Source organism: Chroicocephalus ridibundus, chromosome 2, assembly GCF_963924245.1.
Source record: "Chroicocephalus ridibundus chromosome 2, bChrRid1.1, whole genome shotgun sequence".
Taxonomy (NCBI): domain Eukaryota; kingdom Metazoa; phylum Chordata; class Aves; order Charadriiformes; family Laridae; genus Chroicocephalus; species Chroicocephalus ridibundus.
This window is the reverse complement of record NC_086285.1, coordinates 132,418,690-132,438,712: the sequence shown is the minus strand read 5'-3', so window position 1 is coordinate 132,438,712 and position 20,023 is coordinate 132,418,690. Positions and strand designations below refer to the sequence as shown.

Here is a 20,023-nt window from a genome sequence, read left to right as displayed (position 1 = left end):
CTAATATTATCTTAGTTTTACAGAAGATTTAAAATTTAAAAATTTAACTTTATGTGCCTGTATTTCCACATAAAAAAGTCAACTTGGATTGAAAAACTTTTGTATCAGAACATACTAATTTTGTGTGTATAATACATAAATATGACCTTTATAATTCATACTACCTCACAGACACACTGCTGTTCCTGATGTGGCAGTGGAACCTTAAAATACTTATTTTAAAGACTAACCTGCTAAATGTTAAGCAGTGACCACAATCCAGCAAATAATTTATAGATTTAGTTAAATACTGAAGTTTGGGTGATTTAGAGTTTTGTCGATCATCCTCAAACTTGAACAAGTCATTAAGTTGTTTCTCAGCACTGTTTCCAGGGAAAACAGTGGGAAAAGCATTTACAGTTTAAATCATGTGTCACCAGAATATAGGTGTATTCAACATAGATTGATAGAAAGAATTAAAAGCTTAATTTTTTCATGCGCATGAAGCCTCATGTCACTTCACAAATTGAGTTACTGTTAAGGAATTTCTGTATTTATCGCGGAAAATCCATGTGTGCGTATTCCTTCCAGGAAAGCAACTGAAAAGTTCCAAAGCAGCAGGGAAAACAGGAGAAAATGTAAAACAAAACACCTTTATAAAACAATTCATTAGAGTATTTTCCCCACAAAAACCCAAGGCAAATTCATGCAGAATTGGCTTTTGCAGTTGGACAACTTTTTTTTTCCACAGTTTCTGTTACACTTGAATTGTTTTGCCTTACATGGATAATTTGCAAAGAAAAATATACCTTTTTATGTGCAAGGCAAGATGAGTGAATGCAAAGATTCACATAAAAAAATAATAAGCATGAGTCCTTTTAGATCCAGGTGGTAAAAGAAGCAACTCAGAGGGAAGGCAAAGGCCACGTAATGTGAATTGCCCAGTGAATGTGCCCTCTTTCTTTCTGTTAGTCAGTGTACATTTAGTAACTTCTGATACCTTACTTTTCCATTTCTGCCAGAATTCCAGCCCACCTCATTTTTTCCCGGTATCACTTCATTGTTTTCTTAAAGATTGCTAGCCACGTATTTATAAAACTCATCTACATAAAGTAAAATAGGATGAGTTTACCACACTGCAAAAATCTCAAGAAAAGGCTTTGCATTTTGTCTAGCATGTTTTGTTACATTAAATGTTTGTCAGAAAGTGAGCTCTGCAGTAAACTAGGATTTCTAAGGACATTCTGAATGCTTGCTTACACTTTGAATCCTTGCAAAACACCTGGGAAGAGTGGTGATTCCTGTAAATACTTCAAACTTGTTTTTGCTAGCATTACTCGTTTATTCATTCAGTACACTTTGTTTGGGATTGCACAGCACTGAAAATATAAGTTCTCAATTTTTCAAAAATAACGCTCTGCGTGAGAAATAAAGCATAACAAAAGATTCTATTAAAAAAGTTCTAAAGGAAAAAGGTCTAATTAGAAAAACTTCCAGATTCTTCAGAAATATAACAGTAAACATATATAATGTTACCAGAAAATCACAATGTAACCCTAGTATAAATTACATGAACCATGTTCCAGACATAGATGTTGCCTATCTTTTCTAAGTACTGGTATCCAGAATGCTTTAGTCTCCACATCAAAGGTATTACATGTGGATTTATACATGGGACATGAAAAAAGCTCTTTTCTAAAGATCTTTATGCATAATTCCTGCTGCTTTATCCTAGTTTTTCTCAAAACGCTTCTCTGAAGGCCAAGGCATTTTGAAAGAAAATTTGTTAAATATATATGAGTGGAGAGAAATTTATGATAATGATCCATTTAACTAGTAAGAGACTCAAATTACCCTATTGGAATGCAGTACCAGTATTAAACATGGCACACCTTGAACCAGATCAGGAATTTTTAGATGTAATATGCACACTTGAGTGAATGCCATGAACCAATTTGTCCAATTTATGAGAAATGTCTGATCAACATCATATTTATTCTCTTTTTCCCCCATCTTGTGTCTCATATAGTAACTCATATCTCCTATAATATCTGAAAATCACTTAAAGTCACGAGAATGTATTTTGGTATCAATTCTGAAGTAATTTTACAGATGTATTTCTTACTGTTTTGAAGAATTTGTGGGAATCCATTGCAAGAATGGATTTATCTTCACAGCCTTCCTATGAGGAATCTCAGTTTTACCTCTGTATTTTATAGGTCAAGATTGTCAAAGAATAAGTCTCACTGGAAGTTACTAGGGGACCATGAAACAGATCTCTGCTCCTTCAGAGCTCTAAAAGGCAGCAACAACAGTTGGAACATTTTTTTCTTTTTTGAGGAGATAGAGTGGCAGACAAACATAGAGTGTTGGATAGCCGAATCTCACTCTGAATAACAAGCCATTTTGAAGAGATAAAGTACACAATCAGCTAGCTACACACTATTTAAGCAAGAGCTTTAAGATACAAAAAAACCCACAAGAGCAGATGAACTAACAGTTACTGGTTTATGCCTCCTTAGTAACTTAGGCAAAGGAATTTTCCAAGAGCTCAGGAAAGCGAAGCTATCTGCTTTTCCTCCAGGGAGGGGTTGGGTGGGCAGAGCAATAGCTGCAACTGCTCTTCTTGCCTTCTCTTTGCAGCACTGGCAATAACAACAACAGCCAGTGTGGCTTTCAGGGATTCAGCCCAGGCAACTTTGCTGCCTCTGGCAGTCTACTGCTCCAAACAACCTTACCAATGTCTAGAACTAGCAGAGCATTAAATGATACACGTACATACTGTTTATCCATTCATAAGCATGCACACACAGAACATATATCTAAAAATACACAGTTGAAGGCCGTACATTTCTGTAGCACAATTTTGGTAATAAACACAATGATCTCTTGTTTTCCTTGTATATTTATTTTTCTCTATATCTCAATTTATTTGTTCCCCTTTTCTTATGCCACATGTCTGCAGAACTGAAAAATCAAAGCTGGTAGCTGCGGGTCCAAATCAATAAGAAAAACATGGTTCCTGCTGCAAAATTTATTATACCTCTCTGTTCACTGCTGTGAAGCAGAAAGGACACTTGAGAAAGAAGCTCAAAGCAATGGCAACTAAAGCTCTGCTCCTTACTCTTTTTGACCAATATCTGCAAATACTCTGTGAGGTTCTTGCACTCCAAACTCTCAAAGAGCTTTAGGAATTGACCTGGAAGTCCACATTTGCCAACTGTTTTGATAACTCTGGTTGGAAATACAATATGTTCAGTATTATTTGGCTTTAGAAGTAGTAGTACTTAATCAGCTGTCTGAAAGACTGCACGATCAGTCTGCATTGACATTTTTCTTTTTTCTTAAATACTGTCCTTTTTTCCTCAGCTAACAAATAGCGAACCCTTCTTTTCAATTTATCAACACTAAAGCGTGCTATAAACCAGTATTGCTATGGTTGAATGGGAATTAATGTGTCCTCTTTACAGCTGTGTAAGATTTTGCAAAAACAAACAACTATTGTCGTTATTTGCCTCAGAAAACAAAGCAATCCTTTCTTTAACCTATGTTCAAATTTCTGATGCAATACAATGACAAAATTCTGATTATATAACTTCTAAAAAATCATTTTATTGCTGGTTATATTTTCTGCAAACTGCAAATCTGGAAGGATTTTCTTAAATTTCAAAATAAAAGAACTGATGAAAATACTACCAGGCATAATACTGTATTCTTCAAAACAATATATAAATTAACCATATATTTTAATTAGACACCTCCTGTTTATTAGTATCCAAACAACTGTTAACAAAAAGCTAAATTACAGTAGAGATATTATAATTTCATATTTCATAATGACATTTAGAGTTTTCATTATTTTGTTCTCTTAATTTTGTAAAATTGAATATTATCTGGTAAAATGGATATTTGACTAACCTTTAAGAACATACAGACACAGGATAAAATGACTGCACTTTCAAAGGGAACTATACATGTAAATCCAACAACATATGGTTTTGTATGAGATTATAATAACTTCCTTCAAAATATCACCTTTCCTAGGATGAAAAAATTAGAACAGACAGAGAACTGAAAATTCAGATGGGTTAGGTATATTAAGTTTTCTTCTCTCTAGGATAACAGCGCTGGCAAGCACAACTTTTATCTTTATGCAAAATTTTTGTTGATCTATTTTTAAAAATTACAGGATTATGCGTAAGGGAAGATACTTACAGATACTGCCACTTGAGAGGCACTCTGAAATTCATCAATATCTTCCGTAAGTGTTTCAACCCCGGGTACTTGAGCTGTTCCAAAGAGGTAGAAGAGAAGTAAATCACTCTCATTAAGTAAGCATTAGTCACTTTGAAAATAAGATGCCTATAAATTAACTGCTGGGAAGGTATATGTGGCTACTATAAACTCACTGCTTTTCAGTTACACTTCAATGGATTTTAATTTATGTCTGATTTTAATTTATGTCTGATTTTAATTTACAAGCTTAATGCAATGTGGAACAGTGTCTCTAACACGATTAGAGTGATAAGCAAGCTTCCTTCAGCTGCCAAGGTGTCTTGTGGGTTATTTATTACTTTTACTATTAAAACTAAATACTTTTTGTCCTTTACACAAGTGAGTAGTGAATCGCCAGCTTTAATAAAATCAATAAAATTAAATTTAATTAATTCTGTTAAACTAATTAGAATATAGTTAAAATCCTTGAATCGAGAAGTTCTGGCCACTTTAGGCAATGTTCAAAAGCCAGGCAAGCTGTAACTTTTGCCCATACTGCCACATTTGTAAAACAACATGGCTTGGTGAGAAGTTTAGAATGCCTCTTTGACACATATGTAAGGACTTAAAACAGGATTGATGTACCTATGTAAGAGAAAGCAATTTCCAAGTAACATGCTATGCAGTTTCACTCTTTGCATGACAGTCTGTTAGGCCCTTAGATGCTGTGAGCAAGTAGCCTAAGAAAACAAGATGCCCTGATCTTCCCTAGGTTCTGCTGTTACTCAGACACTTAGCAGGGAGGTCCTTACATCTCCAGGGTACCCTGGTTTGTTAAACATCTCTGACAACAATAAAGACAGACCTACGCTGAAGTACGGCAACCATGCTTACCACACTCACTGCAAACACAAACGGAAACGGAGGAAGAAGAGGTGATGATGATGCAAAGTTCTGGTCAGAGAACTGTGCAGGAAGTGGGAGATGATGACACATTTTTGCCACTGCCATATCTAGTTGTCGACCCTAATTCCCACATATTTGCATCCTTATTAATCTTTTTACCCTGATCATGCAGTTCTATCTGGAATAGCATTATATGTGTTTCATACATTCCTATTTCTGTTGAACATCCCCAGTTTCAAACTTTTGCTCTACATTCAAATGCCTGTTCTGAATTTTCTAATACATTGTCACTTTAAAGGAAAAAAAATATGTAGAAGCTACACATCCTAGTCTTTTCAAGTTTCTTCAAACAGGAGCTGGCTAACTGCAAATACTAAAAAGCAGTGACTCCTGTTTGATAGGGAACGAGCTACTGATGTGAAATTTGCTTAGTAAAATTTATTTAGCAAACTAAATATTATGTATCGCAGCATAATCTGTAGATCTAATAACACAGTAGAATAGGAAATACCACATGTACACACTGTGGCATAGTACCATATAATCTATCATTTTCAGTCCAATTATATCACTCCAGGTAGAGCCGCAAAAGAAACAAGTCTTTGCCCACACCTCAGAAATATGCAGAGTTGCACACTAGACTGCAAAGTAACTCACTTTATGAATAGCTTTTCTCAGACAAATTGAGGAATGGTTTAAAAGTTTAGAAGTGCTACATTTTTCATTTATCCAATATTAAGAGTTTACTACCTAATAAGTTATTGTATTTTAAGCTTCCTTCTACAAGAATGCACTGACTGCAAAGATCTTATTTGCAATAATGTTTTCTTTTCCTGCCTTATATCGTGGCTGTCACTCAAAGGGTAAGGTACTTTTCAGAAAAAGAGATTGAAATAAGTGAAACAAGATCCTATGGTACTTACAGGCAACTGGAATTAAATGAACAGTTATCCTTTAGTGATATTATTTCTTAATATCCAAATTAAAAAAAAATACACAGTAGTAGATGACCTCTACAGTCCCCCCAATCTGAAAAACAGACTGGGGGTTGACAGATGCAGATTTTTTACTTATCAATCCTGTTGCAGTGTCTATCTTTTGAAGCATCAGCTGTTCTCCACGTCTATCTGTACAGAACAAGAGCAAGCTTAATGGAGGACTGATCCAAGAGACAAACTTGACAGGCTTGGCACCTACAGGGGAAATTTGCTGTGCGGTCACTGAAGCTGCTTCTTCTAACCAAAATCAAGAACCTAGCTATTACATTCTTCCCTTGAAGTGGTCCAATGGGAAAGAGAAACAGTTTTGAGAGGTATAGTTTAGGACAGTAAAAAGAAACTGCAGCGTTAAAGCGCCCTGTGTTCTACAACCTTGAGACCTGATTCCCATCTCTCATTTTTACTACTTAGATCAAACACAACTCTGTCCAATTCAGCAGGATTATACTAGAGGGAAATCAGTGTAGCGGCTAATTAGAACCAGATCCAGATTGCCAGTGGTCAGTATAGTGCCTGATGCTGCAGGTGGTCTTTTTACATAAGCTATTACTCTGACTTTATTAGGTGGAATTGCTTTAGTAGGGCTTATTTATAAGGGCTGTTAGATCAGATGTGCTGCCAATTACTTCTGAACCTAGTTCATCTGAAATCCACAAGAGAGATGCTCCAGATCTAACAACTTAACAATTTCCCACTAACCCAGAAACAGATCATTATCTAAAGAAAGCTACCCTCAACTTTGCTGTGCATCAGCACCTTGCTTTCCTATTCTTGAATGAATGGTTTACCTCAGCACTTCCCAATGCATAGTTTTCTCTCAGTAAGGTCATTGGTACTGATAAGTAAGAAGAGAAAATAAATTCAAATAAACGTGGTAAATGAAGCCTGTTAGTCACTTTTTCATGATATAACACATTCTTCAGAGAATATAACTAAAAATTCAGTGCAACATGAAGCTTTGGTTACTTAGGGTTTTCTAACAATATCTTTAGGAGTCTCTTTTATCATCTTCTTTTCATACATAATATTTATTGGAAATAAATATCAGATGCACAGAAAGCAAGCAATGATGTGCTGCATTTATAGGAAAGATTGATAGAACGGGCAGTTGCCCGAGTTCTGTGCCTGTTTCTAGTCTGTGCCTACTTGTAAAATCCAGCTGTGCTTTTTTCAAATCAAAATGTATTACTAGCCAAAATTGCAGGAAAAAACACAATATTTTGAAAGGCTGAACATTTCTGAGAGTGACTCTTGACAGAAATTTGTCAGTACCTCACTGTTGACCTCAGTCCTTTTGCGCTAGGCGCTTTGCTGTTCTCTAGCTATATGACTAACAGGTTCATGTGTACACACAGACATGAGGTAGATGTGTTTATAACAACACGAATGTCATTGCCCCACCTACCTAACCTACATTTTTATTGGAGGTGTTTTTTTTAGAAAGCGCGTTCTCCATCTCTGTGTCTATGCTGACTACAGAGTACCCAGCAGCGTGTAACGTGGTCCAAGTTACAATGGCTTCACACTCTGCGACAATGAAAGATCCAGCTCCACTATTACACAGCATTATTCTGACAGTTCCACCTTCTTTAATCCCGGTGCCTCTGCCACTTAGCAACAGTTTACTATTTTACTGAAGTCTACAGTTTCAGAAGATGGCATGGCAAAGCAGGCACATCTCCACTTCAAGAACAAGGGTACACCAGAAGGAAAAAGGAAGGCAGAGATCTGTTCAAAACAAACTGTTTCAGGAAGTGTAGAACTTTTTCCTACATCTATGTCTTACCCCTCTACTTGTTTCTGCTGCAATAATCTCATGCTTGCACATCCTCTTTCCCATCCCAAACAAGCCACCACCACCTCCCTTCCTGGGGATTACTCTCCTAAGAGAAGAATTCTGCCGCCTTTTCACAGGGCTTGAGAGCAGTCACTGGTCTGGGTCTCTCTTGCTGAAAATCATCATCAAGCTTGTAAGAACATCATATTTTGAGATTCTGAGTCCCCTATTAATTTTTTTTTATACAGCGATCAGTAGCAGATGAAAGGAAAAACAAATGGCATGACTGCACGAAGCCATGCATTCTCCCAAAACCGGTTTGAAAAATTTATCTTTAAAGACATACTAGTTACTAATGCTGACATACATTGGTTTGCAAATGAGGCAAGGAAATGACTGAAAGCTCAGGTTGCCTTCATAGTTAATAGCACACCTAATAACACCAAAGAGCAGACAATTAGCAGGATAATTAAAAACAAAAGTTTGTTCCGATTTGTTTTGCATTAATTAATCAACATAGCTAACTTGTCTGTGGCTGCTGAAGATTAAACTGCAAATCAAATCCTCCAACCAATAGACTCAGCTGGTTCTGCCCAAGGGTAAGGGAATGGACTGAAAGATTTATTTCTGCAGAGTCTCTATCCAAACCTCTATTCCTTTCTGTCTTCATTCCATTGACAGCTAAGATAAAGATAACCTTCATCAACGTAATCTTTCATAGGAAAGCAGGGCATTCTCTGGCAAGGTATCCCTTAGGAAGTGCCGTTTTCATTAGTTTTCATGTGTTATTCTGTTCAAAAACCTGAGCAGAAATTGAAATAAGGCGGAGTGTCCTGACTGCAAATTAACACAATGTATGATTATGTTTGTATGAGGAGAAAAAAAAAGTTCTTCAGAGCTACTGTATAAAATCCTTTTTATTGTATTTTGATTCTAGTCTTTTATTGTATTTTGATTCTAGTGATCTTGTAGAGATCAAAGAAGTATTTCTGATACTCAGTTTAAAAACAGGGGAGAAATACTGTAACTCTTTTTATTTTTACTGTATATTACTTGAATCCTGTGGATGCATTTGTAGTATTAAGTTCAATATTTCGAAGACCATTCTTTGGCTTGGAGGCCAACTGGCAATGAACCGCCCATGCTGTTAATAGCCATTGTAGCTATTAAGCTATTTTACATCCAAAATAGTGTGCTAATATATAAACTGTCTACAAGGAATGAATCCTGGCCCAAAGAGGCTCCCAAAATATGCCTAGGAATTACTATGGAGTGCTGACTGGCCATGACAAGAACCACATTAGGGGTTCTTCTAACAGATTTGGCATGTAAATGATTGAGTTCAAATGCCCAGTCTGAAAGTGTTTAATCTTCTTTTACAGACATAACCTCTACTCTTAAATTCAAGATGTTAGCGTTTGGGATTTTTTTTAATGAGCAGCAAATATTTATATATAACTTACCATCAGAGTCTGACACTGCTGGCTCAGATGTTTGAGACACCATGGAGACATCTTCTGGCCTTTCTGCCAAATTATCTCCTTGCAATCTAAATTGTGGAAAAATGGAATGAAAACATTCACAATCATATTCCATAGATAAGACACAGAAGAGTGTTATCTCTGACTACGCACTCTACTCACATTTTCCTAATTAAAAGGGTAGTTTTGCTGAAAAGTCAACATCCATGGTTCAATCATATCATCCCAGATTGTCTAGTAACCAAAACTAGCCTCTAAGAAATGGTAAACTGAATCCTAGCATATGTATTTTTGTAAGATTTATTTTAACAGCAGTGGGGTTTTGGTGGCATCATGTGCATATGAAACTGCAAGCTTGCTTCACTACATTCAACAATATTTTAATTGAACAGGACTGTACTGGGTGTCTCTGTCAAGTGTTGGCAGTGGGGGGGCTGCAGGGGTGGCCTTGGTGGGGAGAGAGTGGAGCTGCCCTGTGACGGCTCCAAGAGACGTACAGAAGGACACAGCAGACCCCCTCAGACAAAATGGTGGTTCCTTGGAGAAAACATAGTAAAAGGAAGAGCAAACAATGCCACACAGGCAGAAGAGCAGGGAACAGAAAGGGTGGGAAACAGCAAGGTCAGAGGAGCAGATACTCCCCTGCAGCCCATGGTGAGGTGCACGCCGGTGCTGATATCCACTGCAGCCCATGGGGGACCCACAGCAGAGCAGCGGGATATGTCCTGGAGGGACTGAGGCCCATGGAGAATCCACAGTGGAGCAGATTTTTTCCCTGAAGGATTGCAGCCCGTGGGGATAGCCTATGCCAGAGCATGTGAAAAGTGTGAGGAGGAAGGAAGGGCAGAGAGGAGCTATTATGGAGTGACCCCGACCCCCCCATTCCTTGCTCAGGGGACAGGGAGAGGAGTCTGGAGTGAATCACAGAATCGCAGGGTTGGAAGGGACCTCTGGAGATCACCTAGTCCAACCCCCCTGCCAGAGCAGGGTCATCTTAGAGCAGGTTGCACAGGAAGACATCCAGGCGGGTTTTGAATGTCTCCAGAGATGGAGACTCCACCACCTCTCTGCGCAGCCTGTGCCAGCGCTCTGCCACCCTCCAAGTAAAGAAGTTCCTCCTTATGTTTAGGTGGAACTTCCTATGCTTAAGTTTGTGACCATTACCTCTTGTCCTGTCCCCGGGCACCACTGAAAAGAGCCTGGCCCCATCCTCCTGACACCCACCCTTTAAGTATTTAGAAGTGTTGATAAAGTCCCCCCTCAGCCGTCTTTTTTCCAGACTGAAGAGACCCAAATCCTTCAGCCTTTCTTCATAAGAGAGGTGTTCCAGTCCCCTTTGTAGGCATCTTTGTAGCCCTTTGCTGCACCCTCTCCAGCAGTTCCCTGTCCTTCTTGAACCGGGGAGCCCAGAACTGGACACAGTACTCCAGGTGCAGCCTCACCAAGGCAGAGTAGAGGGGGAGGATGACCTCCCTCGACCTGCTGGCCACACTCCTCTTGATGCACCCCAGGATGCCATTGGCCCTGTTGGCCACAAGGGCACATTGCTGGCTCATGGTCATCCTGTTGCCCACCAGGACTCCCAGGTCTCTTTCCACAGAGCTGCTCTCCAGCAGGTCAGCCCCCAACCTGTACTGGTCCATGGGGTTATTCCTCCCCAGGTGCACCACCCTACACTTGCCCTTGTTGAATTTCATAAGGTTCCTCTCTGCCCAAATCTCCAGCCTGTCCAGGTCTCTCTGTATGGCAGCACAGCCTTCTGGTGTGTCAGCCACACCCCCCCAGCTTTGGGTCATCAGTGAACTTGCTGAGGGTGCACTCTATCCCCTCGTCCAGGTCATTGATGAATATATTGAAGAGGACTGGACCCAGTACTGACCCCTGGGGAACACCACTCGTCACTGACCTCCAACTACACTCTGTGTCCCTAAGCACGACCCTCTGAGCTCTGTCTTGCAACCAGTTATCTTTCCACCCCACTGTCCATTCATCTAACCCACTCTTCCTAAGCTTCCCTATGAGGATGCTGTGGGAGACCCTGTCGAACGCCTTGCTGAAGTCAAGGTAGACCACATCCACCGCCCTCCCCTCATCTATCCATCCAGTCATGCCATCATAGAAAGCTATCAGATTAGTCAGACATGATTTCCCCTTGGTGAAGCCATGCTGAGTACTTCTGATAGCTCTCTTTTCCTCCACGTGCCTTGAGATGACGCCCAGAACGAGCTGTTCCATCATCTTTCCAGGGATGGAGGTGAGGCTGACCGGCTGTAGTTCCCCAGCTCTTCCTTCTTGCCTTTTTTGAAGACTGGAGTGACATGGGCTTTCCTCCAGTCCTCAGGCACCTCGCCTGTTCTCCAGGACCTTTCAAAGATTAAGGAGTCTGGCCCGGCAATGACTTCTGCCACCTTCCTCAGCACTCTCGGGTGTATCCCATCGGGGCCCATGGAATTGTGGATGTCTAATTGGGCCTGGGAAAGGGGGGGGAAATGTATGGGTTTACTGTTTGTCTTTTTGTTTCTCATTACCAAAAACTATTTCAATTGGCAATAAATTAAACTAATTTTCCCCAAGTCAAGTCTGTTTTGCCCACAACAGTACCTGGTAAGCAATTTCCCTGTCTTTATCTCAACCCACAAGCTTCTTCATCCTATTTTCTCCCCTCATCCTGCTGAGGGCAGTGAGTGAGCGAGCGGCTGGGTTGGGGGCTAGCCCTCAGCCAAGGCTAACCTTGGGAAATAACCACAGGGAAATACACGCAAGAATATTTTCTCCTCCTTTAGTACATTTTAAAAGAAAAATATAGCAATTACAGCAGGCTTCGTTTTCAGGCTTTCCCCCTGCATCAGCTGACTGCAATGCCTTGACAGCAATTTACAAAAATAGTCCTTGTATCTGTTCTTTTAAATGAGCATCCCAGGAGTCCCACCATCCTTCTCCGGGCTTTTATGAATCCTGAGTATGGATTCTGCTCTGAAGAAATGGTTTGCCTCTCTTAACCCAATATAGCTGCCATTTACATAAAGGTTATCTTCCTTTGAATTTATTCAGACATGAAAAGAGTAAGAAAAATGCAATTCAATTTTGTAAAGCCCAGGAATCATAAAAATGCATTGAAGTAAAACCTTGGGAAAAAAAATAATTTATCTCAGAAAAAAAAGTTTCTTTCACTCTGTATTCTCGCTCTCTGCTGTTGCTTTACACTAAACTTTGAATTAACCTTTGAAACCAAGCAGACGCCCCAGTATCCACCCTATCCAAATTTCACATTTTATGACTCTCTCCGTTATCTACTACGTTTGAATCTTAAGTCATCTATTTGTTTGTATCAAAACCATTCCCTCCACACACAATTACTTGGTCTCCTTTTATTGCCGCTGGGACAGTTTATTTATGATGGAAAGCTCAATGTAAATTCATAACGACTCTTACCTGAGGAGGCAGTTCCATAGAACACAAAACTCCTTAAGGCAACAAAAGTGTAAAACTCAGAAGCTGTAAACCTAATTTTGAAAATGACTTCTGTTAATTGTTTATAGCTCTATACCTGGTTTGTAATGCTCTAGTTACTAATTCTTTAAAAGCCTCGCTTGTCAAACAGGCTCTTCTAAAGCTAACAGTCAAACAGAAGCAAATAACTTTGTACATTATCATAAAGATATTCAAATTGGGAGAAAACAAATTGCAAATGAAATAACCACACGAATAGGAAGATCTCAAAAGTAGTTTTCTTTTGCATTAAAATTGACCTTTCCTCCTTCGTTACATACGTATGCATGTTTACTGCAAGCACGTATGCAAGCTTATAAGGATATGCATGGAATTGCAGGAATCAGAAGTGATGTACTATTCGCTGCAGCCATGTTGATAGTTTAATTAAAAGGAAAATTACTCCAACCTTCTCTGCTTATATTGCAGTCCTTAAAAAAATTATCTCTAGAATTGGGAGCTGCTTCTTCTATCCCATCAGAATTTTCAAGACTTTATAATACATTCCCCTTCTGAGTTTTCATAAATCCAAACCATACATGAACAACTGAAATTATTCTCAACTTATTCTAGAAATTACATGTATTTAAGTAGCCCATTGCCTCATGAAAAACGTGCAAAAAACCATCTTTTTAATGTATCTGGTCAAAAAAGCCATTTCATATGATTTCCCTTTGTAGGAGGAAATGGCTGGCTGAACTGAGCGGGTGGATGGGTGAATAAGATGTTTGACATACCTGGACCTCGTTTTCACATCCAATTTTCAACTTATTTATGTATTTCTTACATGTGGATTCATATTGGAATACATTCTCATGTGATTCGAGCAACAAAAAGAGTTACAAATACTACTACACGCCAAAAGAATTGTTACTTGGACTAGTCTGATTTCCTCTTCAATAGTAATACTATTCATGACACCTCCACAGTAAAATGAAAACACTTAAAAATTCTTAAGCAATAGACTAGAAAGAAGCATACATCTAGAAAAGCTTCTGAATGCTTCAGAAGCTCATTATATAATCAGATGTATTTTCTAATCCATCCTTGCTTATGCTACTTTCTTCCCTAGTTCATTTTTGCTGAATGTCTTCCAAGAAAAGGGTCTTGTACCATGCTGCAAGCATCATTAATGTTGGAAGGACTAAGCTATGAGATCCACTTATCTGGTCCCTAGTAGTACAAAAGCATTTTAATCTCCAAGTCTTTTTCTTGCAGACTAGGGTACACAGAAGTGTAAACTCCAAGGTAGACTTGATTCTTTATTGCCAGATACCAGATAGAAATGCCTTCAGCAACAAAAGGTAAAATGATGACCAAAATGTTATGTTGGAACTTTTAATCCACAGCTTTGGGAAAGGTGATTATAAAAAGAGCGGTGTATATGCATATGAGAGTCACATCCCTGTTTGCAAAGCGATGTAAAAAGAGATGAGCTTTTCCAAACTGGTGGCTAGCTTTGAAAATCTTTGCTGTTATTTTCACTGTGTACTCTTAAAAAAAAAAAAAACAAAACCAAAAAATGAACCAAGTTACCTAAAAATACCATCTTACTAATACTTTATGGACTGTTTCGGTTATTAATTAAAACATTACTTCAGCTATTAATTATTTTAATGGGAGTCTAAACTTTATACCTGGTAGCAAACATTTTTTTCTATATACCTCTGTTTATAGTGCAGTGTGATGTCTTGCTTAGAGGCCATCGTTTCAGTTGCATTCAAACAGCTGCATGTTGGAGCTTCAAGAGCTACAAAGGCAAACAGCCTCCAGGCAAATATTTCAATTTCCTTTGACCCAAAACCACATTCTGTAGGACTTGTTCCAAGAAAACTGCCAAGGACTTCAGGACCAAAGACATTCTGAGTAAGTTCTACAGGATGGGTGCAGCAGCATTATAGCAGGTCTATCACTACAAACAAGCTTGTGGGTGTGTGAAACACAGTCGTACTGCCAGTATGATTTAGAAAATATGATATGATAAGAGTATGCAAAAAGAGGACAAAATGATTTCATCTACATTCCTTGAATGAGTCACAGCATAATAAAATCCTACGTTGCCTCATCAGAGGAAGGAAACAGCAAATAGGAAAAATAGAGTCAAGATTGAAATGATAGATTATTTTTTTTTCATCCACTACTTTGAAAAGGTCTTTTTACATTCCTGAACAATCTATAAGCACACACAGTATTATCTTAGAAATGGCAGTGACTAAAGTCGGCAAAAAGAAAACATGTTGATTCCTTAAGGATTCAGATTAGGAAAACACTTCCTCTTGACTTGATATCTGAAAAAGCAATGTTTTCTACAAACGTTTAAGATTTATCACCTTATCAAAGATGTTATATTATTTCCATGTAAGTTGCCTTTATCTACTATGTTTACTATGCTATTAGAGATGGTGCAGTATTTGGAAGCAGCAGTAACATATCTAAAAAAAAAAAAAACAGCTTTTTTTTGTCTTTGTCTAAAAGTTCAGCCATCTTAAATTTTCACTAGAAAAATGCAAAATTACTGCAGCATCCACAAATACGATATGAAACAAACGTTGCAGTTTTGATTCAGTAACACGTTTACCTAAATAGATTACTCTTGGGTTAAGCGCATTGCTGAACTCGAGCATTTAGGTTATTTTTCTTTCTTAAAATATAGACTGTTTGAGAAAGGGCATGTCAACAAGATGAAGATATTATAATTCAATATTTCAATAGAAGTCACCAATTTTACCAAATGAAAAAATACTAAGATGAAACTATAATTTGAATCCCAGTTGCTAAACTGAAATGAAAGTGAGGTTAACTCCGTGATTTACATTGTGTAACCTCTCACCAATGAGGCTGTGTGAAATAACCTACATAAAACCCCATTCTGACTAATATGACAACCTCTTTTTGAATTTTTCAATATTTCACTGGCAGTTTTGAGTGCCCAACAACACCTCAGAACACATTGTTCTCTGGTATCACAATTACCGACAGTCTTAATGAAACACTTGTAAATCCCTATGATTACAGAGGTGGAAAACAACTCACTGACATTGATTTCATCCTGCAGGCAGTGCAATAAGCACTACCCGAGAGAAGTATCAGATACTAGTTCCTACTCTAGTTCAATTTGTTGAAAAAAAAAAAAAAGAAAAGTGAAATAAAGCAGACTAATGGCCATAAATGTTTCAACTTATTTCCATTTTCAAGATGACAGAATGTTCCAGGGGAATTCTAGAGGGATTAAATATGCAGCACGTAAGTATCTGCAACATTAATTTAGTGACAGGGACATTGTACACCATGCAGGTGGGCTAAGAATTCGGTGCAGATCTGCATTTCCTGCCTGGTAGATGAGCTAGCTCTGTTGAGCGGCTGTTTGGTGGAGTCCAGCTGGAAGAGATGATCAAGTGCTACAAAGTCTCAAGCTTCTCTTGTGCCTGACCTTTCAGAAAGACCCATTCTAGCACTCAAAGACAGACTCTTGAGCATTTCTGATGGTACAACTTAATGAGGAAATGCCTCACGGACTAACTTTATTTCCCTTCACAGCAACCTCCTCATCCTCCCACCCTGTTTTCAACACCAGAATAACATCCCCGTGGCAATCCAATCATTACTAGCAGAAGTAAAAACAGAGTGCATCTTGATCTTTCGTCTAGCAATACTTAGCAGCTGGAAATAAATTGGCACAGCATGAGCAGTCATTCTGCAAGATCAGCTTTGCTTTGAGCTTGAACAGTCATCCATCATATTGTTTGTTTCTAGATCGTACTGTCTATTTGAATCAGATTATAGAGTCAGATTCTTCCATGTATTTGCATAAAGCAGAGAGTATTCTGTTAGTACTAAAGAAGGAATGAATAAGTAGTATGAATGAATGCATGCTGTAAGGCTTTTTTTTTTTTTAAGTCAACAACGAGTTTTCTGTAGCAGCAACATATTCCCCATTAGCTGACTCTGAAAACCTAAGAGCATTTCCCATTTAGTTTCTGGAATTTACCAGTAAGTCCTTTTGATACTATAATACATGCTACTTAATTATGCCAAAAATATTACAGTTGGAGCTATCTACATAATTTTATCTAATTACAGGTATATAGAAGTAGATACAAGAAAGGACCCTTACCTTAGGAAGATCTGTTCTCTGCAATACACAAATCTTTGAAATTCCATTTACTTTTTCAAACGCAGTTCACTAGGACATATTTCCTAGTGACCCTTTCTTCTAATCAAAGTGATATTACTTAAGCAGACTGTGTGATGAAACTTGTCACTACTATCTGAAAGTGGGTCCTTCCCAAAACTTGACTTATTTGACAAGAAAATAAATGCTGACAGTATCCAAGGTCCAATTGAGTTTATTGCTCTTCTTTATTGTAATCAGCTACGTAGCATGTCATTACACTTTCCCATTCTTTTTGTGTGACAGAACTATTGGTCTTGTTTTCAAATCTCTCCGATACCCCTCAATATCCAATTTACCTGAGCTATTAAGAGGACAGCTCCTTGACATTATGGCAATTGTTGCTTTAGAAAGATGACAGATTTATGACCTCACTTAGAAGCTGAAAAGAAAGAGACAAGATGATCCTACAATACAATTCCCTATATGAATCCAAAATCCATCTAACAGCATCCTAAAATGACTAATTATAATGGGTACCTAATAAAGTGTGGATATAGTGGGGATGGAAAGAGAGTAATGCCAGAGGAGATGTGATTTCTCCACTTGTACCACCCCTAAAACAATGCAGTAGCCCTCACGCAGCTGCAGAGTTTCTTGACAATAGGACACTGGAATAAAACTAAAGAGGAAAAAATAACAGGGAACAATTGAGGAAGCTGAACTAAAATAGTTGTTGGGTTTTTTTTCTCCACGATTTAAAGTTGGCATGTATTTTCAGATTTGAAATTTGTGGAAACCTTTAGGCTTCAGCAAAGTGGATTTTTAAGAGGTAAAACAAAGTCCTGCTTTGAGGGCAACTATGGGTTTGTCTATACTTGAGTATGTACGTGACTGCAAGTACACATGCAGGACAAATTCCTACCTAAGAATTCCTCCGGTGCACTAAATGTAGACACGCACTATGATTGTCCTCTGTGTCAACACCGTTGTCCTATGATGTTCTTAAAATAAGCAGTAAATGAAATTAAAGTAAACTTATTGCAGAATATTAAAAAAAAAATAAAGTTCACTAGTGAACTTTAGTACTGTTCTTTGTGTAGACTACTAGTATGCTTGTTGTAGTGTATAGTAGAGGTTGCACTTTAGGAAATTTTTGTGTCAAATCAAATACTAAACAGGAGAGGAGATTCACCTTCAGGGGAGGGTGATTGTTCACTCACAGACAGAGGAATTTTGATTATATTTAGATTAACAATATTCTGACACAGTCTACCAGAAACATGTCACAACTCAAATAACCAAAAAACCACAAACAGAAGAAGGGTTAACATTTTTGGACAAATTCTCCTTTAATCCCCAAGTAAACAGCTACAGGCAAGAGTTAGATAATTACTGTGTACGTGGCTGGCCTTCAAATTCTGGTACATGACTATAGGACTTCTTTTTCTTTTTAAACATAGCAAACCAGAGCTGTATAAATTTGTTCAAATTCTGATGTTCCCCAGAGGTGAACAACAACAGAAACTTTGAAATTCCACTTGAGAAGAAATCCTGAAAACATTTTTCAAGACAATACAAATGCTTCTGCTGACTTTTTAGTAATAAAGAAAAATTCCTCCAGGGGCTCCAAGACGGTAGAGGGCACTCCCCGAGGAGGATGTGGGAAATTACATGTCTGAGAATTGCAACTACACCCATTCTCTCTGTTCCGTCCTGTGTCAGCTAAATTTTGTTGAATCTGGATAATTTCTGTAAAACGTTTTGGTTTCTGTGAATTGTTATTTCCTAAAGAACACACATTTCATTGGAAAATTCCTGATCTGCTTTGCTGAAGACTCAGCTCACTTCTTTTAGATAAACATGGTGAGGATTAGGGGAAAGTTCAAAAAAGAATCTTTAAATCTTTCAGCAAAAAGAGCAATAAAGCTGTTTTCATGATCGCCCAAGATCAGTGTACATTTTCAAAGCTACAACCGCAAAGAAAAGTTCTCAACTCTGGAAAAACAGAGATAGTCTCGTGTTTGTATTAGAATCTTAATTAAGGAGATTTTGGCTTGTTGAATCACCGATTTTGCTGAAATTATTTCAAAGTAGGTTAACTCTTGAAAAGATGCTGACAAATACTTGAGTGATTTACAGTTAGTTTCTTTATGAAGTAGTTATTAATTTGGATCAAAAAATGTAATATACATTTTTGTAAGATTAATGAATATCATGAAGTTATTAACAAAATAAACTTATTAAAAATATAACATGATGATGGGTTTTTGGCAACCAAAGGGAATTTCAGTCAGAGATGAGGTGAGGATAAATTTGACTTCCTGGCCTTCCTTTTTTTTTTTCTTTTTTCCTTTCAAATCATCTGCTTCTTTTCTGTAATTTAAAACATCACATCTACAGCTAACATCTCTCTCTGATATCACTGTAATACGGAATTATAATTTCCCTAGAACAAATACATAACTCTAGTGAAGTTATAGCAACAGAGATCAGACAACAAAAGTCCTGAAAGCACCCACGTGCTTTTAGGTTACATTGAATGTTTTCTTGCACCTTTCCCTAGCAACCTCATCACCACACCAGTAACAGTATTCCAAGCTTTATAATCGTTTGTCCTGACTTGCCTATATTATGGTGAGCTTATTTCATTCTTTGTTCTCAAACATACTGATCCAAGTTCTGATCTCATGTACCTTGACTTACTGTCTCCACAAGTCCTGCACTCCTTTATACTGGTGTAAAATCCAAGGCTTCTCCAGCACCCAAATATAAAGCCAGGAAATTCTGACCTATTCCATTTGTTCTACAAATGTCTTTTACAAAAATGAAAATGTTAAAATTGTGCCAGAAAAATTCTTAGCGTATTCACAGGTACAGACACAAAAAGATGTCAGTCTTCCAGTATAGACTATGCCAGTTAATATAATGGTAAAATTATATTAAATAAGGATTATTAAACAATATACAGGCAAAAGTACTCTTTTGCTGGTAAAACTCTACTTTTGCTTTAGCAACATACTCTAGCTTCTTAATGAAGATTAGGTTTTAAAAGAAGCTCATACAA

At 37.9% G+C, this 20,023-nt stretch overlaps 1 protein-coding gene across 2 annotated transcripts in view; it reads right to left on the bottom strand.

The window, feature by feature from the left end:
• C2H8orf34 (chromosome 2 C8orf34 homolog) overlaps positions 1-20,023 on the bottom strand; it is a 167,742-nt gene that overhangs the window by 19,606 nt on the left and 128,113 nt on the right. For both annotated transcript variants that reach the window (XM_063327018.1, XM_063327017.1), the window contains 2 exons: positions 9,339-9,424; positions 4,195-4,268 (listed from right to left, as the gene is read on the bottom strand). In XM_063327018.1, the coding sequence (XP_063183088.1) occupies positions 4,195-4,268; positions 9,339-9,424 (160 nt within the window). The remainder of the gene's footprint in view (positions 1-4,194; positions 4,269-9,338; positions 9,425-20,023) is intronic.